At 29.4% G+C, this 11,166-nt stretch overlaps 1 protein-coding gene across 1 annotated transcript; it reads right to left on the bottom strand.

The window, feature by feature from the left end:
• Positions 1-328: 328 nt before the first annotated feature.
• Positions 329-5,657, bottom strand: LOC108347271 (protein PIN-LIKES 3-like). The gene is made up of 11 exons (XM_017586438.2): positions 5,592-5,657; positions 5,082-5,234; positions 4,813-4,892; positions 4,580-4,704; positions 3,383-3,504; positions 2,780-3,016; positions 2,193-2,303; positions 1,771-1,871; positions 1,642-1,694; positions 928-1,113; positions 329-713 (listed from the first exon to the last, which is right to left on the bottom strand). The coding sequence occupies exons 2-11, from the start codon at positions 5,214-5,216 to the stop codon at positions 589-591; spliced, it is 1,275 nt and encodes a 424-aa protein (XP_017441927.1). The 5' UTR covers positions 5,217-5,234; positions 5,592-5,657; the 3' UTR covers positions 329-588.
• Positions 5,658-11,166: the final 5,509 nt, after the last annotated feature.

The following is an 11,166-nucleotide window of genomic DNA, read 5'->3' as shown; positions in this document are numbered from 1 at the left end:
CTCATACTAATCATATCACTTAATGCATGCATCACATGTCATAACTTATGATACTTCATTACATATTAATATTAACACAGAACATTTCACGTCAACTATTTCACGTTAGGCGATAAAAAAGTCTATGTAAAAATTGTTTTACGGCACTTTTATAAATAATTCATCTAAGTATCACGTACGACTCTATCCAACCAGACATAAAATTCAAAATTTGTGTCAATCCTGTGAATAAATGAACTTTAATGAATTACAATTAAAGGAGACTGAGTTAAGAAAACACAAAAATTCCTAAATCACTTCAAGAATGAAACGTTTGGCACTGATAAAACACTCATGATATATTATTATATTATATCAAACTTTGACTCTTACCCATACATCTCTTTAGACAATCAGGCATGTGTGAACAACTCACAAAATACAAGCCCAATTGAATTAAGAGATATGATGATTCATAACAAATTATACAACATAATTAATTATTTTGTCTATCTATTTCACCCATCTTCTATTACAAATTATTTTTCCCCCTTTTGGATGAGTTGTTGTACAATTTGTTGAATTATTTCTTGTCTCTTATAAATGTAACTATAATACAAGCCATATGAAGAATGTGCACCAAAGAGTAAGGGACACTGCAGCAAAGGAATAAGTTGCAAGCATAATAATTGAGCATTCACCCTTCCCAGTTTCAAACAATTGAGTAGATGTACCTGAAGGAACCATAGAAAAAAAATAAAAAATAATATATATATTTGAAAATGAATCAGACTGAACCAGATGATTCATTTTCACAGCAATATATAAAAGTTGGATATTTTTTTAATAGTTTTTCTGTTAGAAATATATAAAAGAATAATTTTTAATAGTTTCTCTATTAGAAATATATATAAAAAAATTGGTGATTAAATTTGATAAAGAACTTACTTATAGCCACTGCTGGTGGAAGGGCAAATTGAAGCAGTAAAACAAACTCATACAATGGATCATGATGGATGATGCCAAAATGAACAGCTCCTTTAACAATGGCTACTCCTAGAACTGGCATGGCAATGTTTCTAACCACAATTATGCCAAAAAGAACTGAAAACTTCACTCTTTCTCCCTTCAAACCTGAGAATAACCATATCCAAATCTAACTATATAACAACTTTATCTCACAATCCATGAAAAGAATTATACAATTTTGAAAAACTCATGTTTTATTAATTATATATACGTGTAATTAGGTTTGTTTGTAATGATTTGGGTAAATCACATGTATAAGTATGATTTTTATTGTAATGATTTGAGTTAACAGAAATCATAAGATGATTTACTTTTGTGTTTTTGTCTGTTTTGTTTCAAAGGATGTTATTTTATTTGTTTGTTAAGAATTTAACTCAATTTTACAAGATTAGTTTATAAGAAGGAATTTACATTTATTTATATATTGTATATCTATTTTTTATTTAATCTATGAGATTTTTATCATGATATTTTTTTAAAGGGAATTTAGTTTTTAAAGGTTCATACATAAAAGTTCAAATGTTCCTAATACTTCATTCTTTTATACACACATACATATACATATACACATATATATATATATATATATATAATTAGTTATTGTTGATAAAAAAAAATATATATCATGTGTACCTTCAAGAAGATTGGCCCCTACTAACATAGTCATAGCTGGTAGGCAAGCATTCCTATGAACAAAGGAAAGTAAAATTAGATAAGATAATTATTTTTCTTCATTTTTTTTAATATATTGATGATGCTTACCCTATCATAATTATAGAGTCTTGAATCACATAGAGAGGAGCACTTCCACCTACTATTAAATGTCTAAATTGAGGAACTACTCCAATTAGCAAGCCAACCAGCTGCATAATTCAAAACATAAACTAAAAATTAGCAATAATATATAAAGTAATTACTTTCATAAATAAGTTAGTAAAAAAAATATTGATAGTAAACACACTATCAGAGTAATTTCGACTTGAATTTTTTTTTAAAAAAATATATTTAATATTTATGTTTCATATGTATTCATATTTCTTTACATGCATTGTGATCCTGATGACTCGTTTTTTTATTTATATATTAATTATTAGGGATAGAAAAGAAAAACTCATAATGGAACAATTAATTGATGAAAAATAATAAATCTAGAGAGAAAAAGAGAGAGAGAATTATTAACATACCGCTCCAATCAATGTAGGAGGAAAAAGTTGCTTCAAGTTGCTCCATTTACATAACATCTTTACGTATTTTCTTAGCTTCTCCTTCTCTAAAATATTGAATATAGTAACCATCTGAAAATATATAAATCAAAAGACACCAATTATAATAATTTTTATTCCATTCAAAGCCTAAACTATATAAATACTACAATTTATTAGGTTCAATGATACTTCTAATCCTCTATTTATTATTGCCAAATATAGAAATTGGTCCTTTTGTCTTTAAAATATCACTTGTTGAAAAGTTTTACTAAAACAAATTTATTTTTTCAATCAATATAATTAAATACTGATATATATATATATATATATATATATATATATATATATATATATATATATATATATATGTTATTGGTATCTTATTTGAGAGAAAATTAGAAATAAAAATTAATATTTTATTAAAAAATGAGAACTCAAATCATTATTTTTCTACAGATAGAAAGGCTAAAAGTATGGTTATTTTAGAATATATAGAAAAAGTTGTATAATATATAGAGTATTGTAATCTTAAGGACTGAAACATCAAAAGTAAATGTTCTACATACCTTTTCTTTATGTAGCACTACATAGGTTTCAATTTCATGTTGATCCACAGCATTGTTAGTGTGTGATCTTTCATCAGTTTCAATGGCCATTGTTTGTGTGGAAACTTCTGATAGGCTTTTTGCATCACTTTCTGATGCAAATGTTTGATTTTCAGTAACTTTCTCAGTGGAAATGTTCTTAATTGAATACATGCGTACAATGTTGTATGCAAAAGACCACACTAAGATGGATGCTAGCTGAAAAAAGGGAAGAAATATGTTGAAAAGGTTAAAATATTTTTAAAAAATCTAATCAAATAAAATACCCACAATTCTTATTTTTTTTATTATTATAAATATAACATATGTCATTTCAGAAGGAAAAAAATTATTTTTTAAAATGAAATTAGTAATTACTGATGATATATACCTTTCCTATTTTTATATAAGAAATGGAAAATGAATAGAGAAAAGATTAACTAATAATCTTCTTAATTAACAAGCCATTTTGATTATTTTTGCTTATAATTAGTTGGAGGAACATGGAAAACATAATTAAGTTAAAGTATATAGCATTTATTAAACTTAAACTTAATTTTCAAATGTTGGAAGATAATATCATACTGCTAATGAGAGTGATGCATATGCCATTCCGTTTTTGTAACAAAGATTTTCATCCCCAAATGGACTGCTTTTCTCCTTACAAATGGCTGGAACCACCATTAGAGGCAAATTTCCAAGATTTCCTGCACACATCAAACATCAATTTTTAAAGGATTTTTATATATATGCATGATATTTATCAAGGGCACACTCTCATGTAGATGGCAATAAATAGGGTTAGACATTTAAAAAATTATCTGTTTTCTTAATGATTGAATACACTTTTAAAAAATATCAACAGTATTTTAAACAAATATATTTTATAATTTTTTAAAATAAAATTACAAAATAAAATATAAAATATAATATAAATTAAAATTTATTTTTAATTAAATTTAATCCAATAAATATAAATTAATTTTAATTTTAATTAAATTTAACTTAATACAATATAAATTAAACTTTTATTTTATTGTTTTCTGGGTAATGAATATCTCTACTAACAGGTCATATAATACTCACACAATCTTTTATAAACAGATATTAAATTACTCAAAAAAATAAATATCCACAAATATAAACCTGTCGTAGATTTTATCTGCTACATATACTTGTCATTAGTACTCTCGTCCCTTTTTATTTATTTTCAATTATAATGATTGAATTTTTAATTTAAGTGCGTGATATATGCATATAAATACAGTAAATTTAATAATAAAAAATATGATTTTAAATTTTAAAACTATTAGATATATGGATTCAACTCACCTCACTTATATGTAATAAAAAAATTATTATTTATTCAATATAAATATCATAATTATTTAAAAGAATAATTATATAAAAGAGTAAAATTGCAATAATCAAAATAAAATTTAAATAAGAAAGAAATATACTATGTTTAATAATATACCTCCTCACTTTACAAAACTGAAATTTAATAATATATTTGATAAATTCAAATTTAGCTTTATTTTGATTTAATATTTAAACTTTAATTAAATAAGATATTGTAAAACCTTGAAGTGTTAATTTTGAAAGAAGTCATCCTATTTTTATTTGTTTTATGGACTACTTTCTCACTTAATTATTTTACTTCATAAAACATTTTCTCATTTACTTTATTATATGACATGATGCAGGCCTATTTATGTTTTGTATGCATATCCTTTTTAATACAAAAATCAGAAAAAATAAAATACATTTTTTTTTTCATACCTACAGCACAACATCCCAACACAAGGCCTCTGAGATGATAAGGAACTCTTGTTATCTTAACTAGTAACCATCCAAGTGCTGTTCCAACAACAACTGTAAGAACAATACAGAATGGCATGAACCACCTGCATAATTATTCATCAAAATAAAAACCTTTATTTATTAAATCCAAATAAAAAAAATACAGAAATTTTAATATTGAAGATCAATCTCAACACAGAAAAGAAACTCACAATGCAATCAAACTCCTTAGAGTTATGGTACTTGCCAGACTGCTACAAGCAAGAGCAGGAGAAAACACAAAATACACCATCTGTGAAGAAATTAAACCACAATTATATGTCATTTTCAAGATTAGATTGATATTATTTATTTATTTTTAACTTTATAGTGATCTAAATTAAAAAAAAAATCTATCAATCAAGAAAAGTTACTGAATTTTTAAGTTTTTTCATGTTTAAAGACAGATAAAATGACAGTGTTTGAGTTAGAAGAAGCTTACAGTGTTCATGTTGTTGATAGCAGATTCACTTAGAATGTTGAAACGATTCATGGCAAGGAGGGAACCAAGAACAGTAAGCAACAGTACTTTCAGATTTGGCATTAATGCAATCACAAAAAGCTTCAATATCTCCATGTTGATTCTCTGCACTTTCTGATGTGTGGAACAAGCAGAAAAAAAACACAGTAAACATTAATCTTAATGTAATCTTTTAATGTTGTTCAACAAGGATGGAACAGTTGAAAAATAAGCAACAATTTCAAATAATCCATTTTAAATAAATGAAACAATCTATTTTGAAAAGAATATTTCATCTCAGACAGAAACATATATAATCAGAATCTGCATTAGGGTTAGAGGACTCACTGCTCTAATATTAATATATTAAAAAAATCAGAATCTGCATTCCTAATCAAAGTTCTGTATACAGATTTGTAAAATAAGAAAAAGTTACATGAGAAATTGGAAATAAATTTGATGAACAAATATTTTTGAAAAGAATGAATTCACCTTCCTTTACAATCCTTCTTCTTCCTTCTTCTTTTTCCTTTGTCTGTGTTTCACTTTTTCTATGATGTGTGGTTTATATATACTTCTTTCAATGATGTTTTCATCTATCTATGTGTGTGAATCAATCACGGTTTTCCATGTTCTGAGTGTTCAACCTGATCATCATATTCACAGGTGATTTTCCTTCATTGGATGCATGTTACCATCACCTTGGATGCTTCCAAGTGTCATGGATTTCATTATATCAGAAAATTCAGAAAAAAAAATAGACAGCATGCAGAGGTTGGTGGTCGTACGTTGGGAAGTGAGTTTTGAAGAAAGAAGAACTGATTTTGTTTCTTTATAGTTCAATGATTAAGTGAATTCTCATATAACCAATCTCAGATTTTTTTTCTAATTCTAGATTTAAATCGTTATTAATATTATTTGAAAGTTGTAATTAACTTTCCATTTTTCATTAAACCTTTTAAAGTTAATGAGTATTCTATATACTCTTGAAATAAACAAAATTAGTGGTAACATTATGCATAATTGATTTTTCCTATGTGGTGAATATATATTTAAGAAATGTAAACAATTTTTTTTTATTTCATGACTTTATGTTGTTTGTATTTAGACTGATGTGATATTTTTTTATGGGGATAAAAAACAATTGTTCTAATTTCTTCTTCCAACCCAAATTAATCATTTCACAAAGTTGACTTAGTTGTATCCCAAAACTAAAAGACAAACACAACTTTGTATCTGAGTCATTCTTGGGAACCAACTAAAAAAAGACAAATATGTATAACATGAACAAGATTTTGGTGTTATTATTAAAAAATACAATTTTTTAATGGAGTTTTTCTTAATACTTTTTAATTTCATGAATATTAATGGACCATCTTGAGCCTATACACTACTAATATGATAATTACAAAGTTCAATCAATATGATCTCTTACCACAGGCTTTCATATATTCTTAGCAAATCATAGTCAAGAAAAAGATATTTTTGAGAACCCAATTAATGTTTCTCAATATGTGTGCACCTTTTACTTGCATATTCTTCTCATAAAAGCATATTCTTCTCGTCGATCAATATATATAGTCAGGGTGATGAAAACAAAAATTGTATAATTTATAATATATATATATATATATATAGTTTTATATTATTATAAATTATACAGTTTTTAGGGTTTTTTTACTACATCATGATAAACTAATGACAATCTCTTTAATATATTTTTTTATGAAATATATTAACTTTTAATAAAAATATTCTTGCACAGATTTACAAAATAATTATTATAATCTTTTTATAATGTTTCAAAATGATCTTAAAGTATCCAATTGATTAGGACTGCTCTTAGTGGACCTAAAAGTGTTTTTGTCTAAAACTCAATGTCTCTTTCACTACAATGGTTTCTCCTATTTAGATATCTGAGTAAGGTTTTGGTAAGATTAAGAAGATCCTATGTTAGGTAACGGTGGTGGAAAAAGGATCTAAGTTTCCTTTTTTAATAATAACACCAAATCATCTATAATTATTCAAATTCATATAACTTTTGTAAGACCCATGAAAAATATTTATAATTTTATTATTAGTAGAAATAAATTTCTTTGTAAATGGAAAATATAACAAGTTTATGTGAAAAGTTAAACAAGAAATTTTGGTAGCTTAATTGGTAGAAAATTTGTGGTGATGGGTTCAAACTCTTTTCTACCTTTTTGTAAAAAAAAAACGAAAAAAAAATTTAAAATATTGATAGTGGATAAAGCACTCTGATTTTAAGGCATTATTGAGGGATCAAATAGGCCAAGTGGTGATTAAAATATTAATATAATAAGATAATATTAAAATAATAAATAATATTAAAAAATTGTTAAATAGTAAAAATTTTGGACTATAAATAGCCATGAGAGGAGATGTTATTCTGCACAAAGAGAAGAAGAATCAAGTGAGAGCTTGAGAAATAGAGAAGAAAGAGTTAGGGAGAAATTTTTAGTTACAAGAAGAGTAGAGGTTCTGAAGGGTTTTCGGAGAAACAAATTTGGAGCAAGAAAAGTCTGGAATAGAGGTAGGGGAACTAACCTTTCTAAGCTTTTATATTATGATTTAGTACTATTTTATTATTATTCATGTCTTGAAATTCTGTGTGAATACTGTTAATGCTTACTGTATATCTATCTATATTGAATTTTTGTATTAATATTATATGTTGTTGTTTTGAATCTGTAATTAAGAAATTTGTTAAAACTAGTTGAGGAACACTTTGGCTAAGGAAAGATTTGGTACTTAAGTTGTCCATTGTGACGCACCTCTCTTTCCTGGAAGTCTACTCGACAAGTTTTTAACTTAAATCTTGTTGAACAGATTATGTACTGTTAAACTATTGTGCAATATATCTCGTTGGAATGAATTCATGTTACTGTGGTAGATATGAAATTATGAATTATAATTGTGATGGTAGGATAGAGGAATCTTAAAAACCGGAGTTGATACATCCCTGATCATAGAGCAGCCCTGGTCCAATCCAGTAAGTTGTGACTAGTCATATGTACTGGCGTTTATGGTGAGTTTGATTCGTCAAACATTTGATTCTTCTCCGGTGACCATTTATAGTGATATTTTAGTATTGTTAATTTATTTATACATTCATTTTGTATGATTTCTGTGATGATTATATTTTATTAGATTGGATTTGAATTTATGCATCTGAACATGATATGAGTATTATGGGGAGATTTTGTAATGGTATAATGTGAGTTGAGGAATATGAGCATGGTATGAGTTTCGTGGAGAGATTCAGTAATGATATGGTATTTATGTATATGTTGATGTTGAGGGTCCTGTAGTTGGAGGTTATCCTGATACTCTAATAATCATCCAGTCTCAAGTAGAGAAGGATGAATTATGTAATGAGAGGGGCAGGAGGTCTTGGTCTATGTGCCGGTTTTGGACATAGTATTGAGGATTAACCTTGTGAATGGTATGGAGTATTTTGGAAGTGTATTTGTAAGAAGAAGTAGAAGTCATCACAAGTGCATAACCTCCCGTGACCGCTCATCAACGTATCATCCGGATGAATGTCTATTGGGTATTGTGGTGTCTATTGAGTATTGTGGAATGAGTGTCTATTGAGTATTGTGGAATGAGTGTTTATTGGGTATTGTGGAACGAGTGTCTATTGAGTATTGCGGGATGAGTGTTTATTGGGTATTGTGGGACGAGTGTCTATTAGGAATTGTGGTATGACGGGATGAGTACCTATGGTGTGATTGTGGTATGATGGTATGAGGGTGTCTGACATAATTATTATATGATGTTTGTATCAAAGTAATTATGCATGTTTTATAAATGATTTGTTGCATGTTAGCTCACCCTACTTGTTTGTGTTTGTGTATGTGCGACGATCGTATAATTCGTTATACGGGAGCAGATGAAGGAATGTCGTCTGATCCAGTGCCAATGAAGAAAGAGATAGAAGAATAAATTAGAAGAATTCGAGTTATATTTATGAGTTTGTAGTTGAAATCTGAGTTTAAAACATATGTATAGATATATATCAACTATAAATTTTCAAGTGTGAAATTACGGGATGTTACCGTAAATGTAATGTTACAATATATAAATTATGAATTATCAAGTGTGAGATTATGAGATGCTACATTAATGGTATCAGAGCGGTTCGTCTTTATGACGACCTAAGAGTTGTGGATTTATCCTACAAACTCATATTATGAATCATAATGACAATAATTTTCTGTGTGAACAGAGAAATGACACGCACACAACCCAACGGTGAAACCTCTAATATGCCTAGCTTGGCAAGAGCTTTGGAGGCTATCGCATCTACTCTTCAACAATAGGGCGCTGCTTTAGTGCAACAGCACGAAACGACTCTACAACAATTAGAAGCGGCTAGGCTTAGTTCTGAAGCCAGTCAAAGACAACATGTGGAAGCCTTAAGGCAACTATCTGAGAATGGCACATCTGTAGAAGCTCAAAGGATTCGGGAACGGAACTTAGAAAACTTTCTACAACATCGTCCACCTACTTTTAATGGGAGGACAAGTCCGGACGAGGCTGATCTATGGATAAGAAATATTGAAAAGATTTTTTATGCGAAAAATTGGTCATCAGAAACTAGGTTGGCATATTCCGAGTATCAGCTGTTTGGAGAAGCAATACACTGGTGGGACAACATGAAGCTAGTATAACAGGAATGTGGTGAGATTATTACCTGGGAAGTTTTTAAGAATAAGTTTTACGCTGAGTACTTTCCGGACAGTGTAAGATATGCAAAAGAGGTGGAGTTCTTGCAGCTCGTGCAAGGTAACAAGTCGGTGGCTGAGTATGCAGACAAGTTCAAACAGTTGGGACGTTTCTACACCCAACCAGCAAATGAAGAATGGAGGTGTAGGAAATTTAAAAATGGATTGAGAGCAGACATACAACTAGCCGTGAACCCTTTAGCTATTAAAGAGTTTTCTGCTTTAGTTGAACATGCCAAAGTTGCGGAAAGGTTAACGAGTGAGATTGAAGTTCAGCAGAAGTCACAAAGGGTGGGAGGACCATCTGGGTCACGAGTTGGACAGCATGTAAGGAATCGACCTTATGACAGACCACAGCCTCATAGGAATTCTCATCAGCAACAACATCAACATAGAATAATCCGATGTTTCGTCTACGGAGGACCTCATCTGAAGAGTGTCTGTCCACAAGTTAATCTGCGCAACAAATGTTTTCTTTGCGGAGCAGAAGGACATTTTGCTAGAGATTGTCCCTTTAACAGAAGAGAAACAACTCAACCTCAACAACCGCCTCAACAGGGAAGGACTGACAATAGGCCACAAGCGACTAGAAGAGTCTATGCTTTAACGGGAGCAGAAGCTGCCAAATCAGGTACCCTCATCATTGGATGTTGTAGTATAGCTGGTAGAGACTTGAATGTGTTGTTTGATTCTGGAGCGACACACTCCTTTTTGTCTGAAACTCTTATTCAAGAGTTGAACCTACCCGTGAAAGAGCTGCAGTATGACCTTATAGTGTCTACACCGGCCTCTAAATTGATAAAAACATCGAGGATGTGTCCTCAATGTCCAATCATTGTAGAAGGACGTAGGTTCAAAGTACATCTTATATCTTTACCTCTACAAGGTTTAGATGTAATCTTAGGAATGGATTGGTTATCTGCCAATCGTATCCTTATAGACTATAACAAGAAGGAGTTGATTTTCCCTGATCTTGAAGAATCGAAGTTGTTGTCATTACAACAAGTGTTAAAAGAAATAAAAGAAGGATCTCTGTGTTTCATTATCTTGACTCATGTGGAAATTGAGAAAAATGAACAAAATCTTGATATTCCCATAGTTAATGAGTTTAGTGATGTGTTCTCAAAAGAAGTACCAGGATTGCCACCTCAACAAGAAGTAGAATTTTCCATCGATTTAATACCTGGAGCTGGACCAGTATCGATAGCTCCATATCGAATGGCCCCAGCAAAGTTGGCAGAGCTGAAGAAGCAAATTGAAGAGCTGTTGGAAAAACAATTCATCCGACCAAGCGTATCACCATGGGGGGGCACCAG

This window comes from Vigna angularis, chromosome 9 (assembly GCF_016808095.1).
Source record: "Vigna angularis cultivar LongXiaoDou No.4 chromosome 9, ASM1680809v1, whole genome shotgun sequence".
Lineage (NCBI taxonomy): Eukaryota > Viridiplantae > Streptophyta > Magnoliopsida > Fabales > Fabaceae > Vigna > Vigna angularis.
The sequence above is the reverse complement of the archived record's forward strand: the minus strand, read 5'-3'. Positions and strand labels throughout refer to the sequence as shown.

What these genes read in the sequence shown, in the direction of transcription:
- LOC108347271 (XM_017586438.2), bottom strand. Translation starts at nt 5,216, where the DNA reads ATGGAGATATTGAAGCTTTTTGTGATTGCATTAATGCCAAATCTGAAA. An exon ending in CTAAGGAGTTTGATTGCATT is followed by an intron (nt 4,705 to 4,812) that starts GTGAGTTTCTTT and finishes ATAATTATGCAG; the next exon opens with GTGGTTCATGCCATTCTGTA. An exon ending in TAGTGCTACATAAAGAAAAG is followed by an intron (nt 2,304 to 2,779) that starts GTATGTAGAACA and finishes ATATATTTTCAG; the next exon opens with ATGGTTACTATATTCAATAT.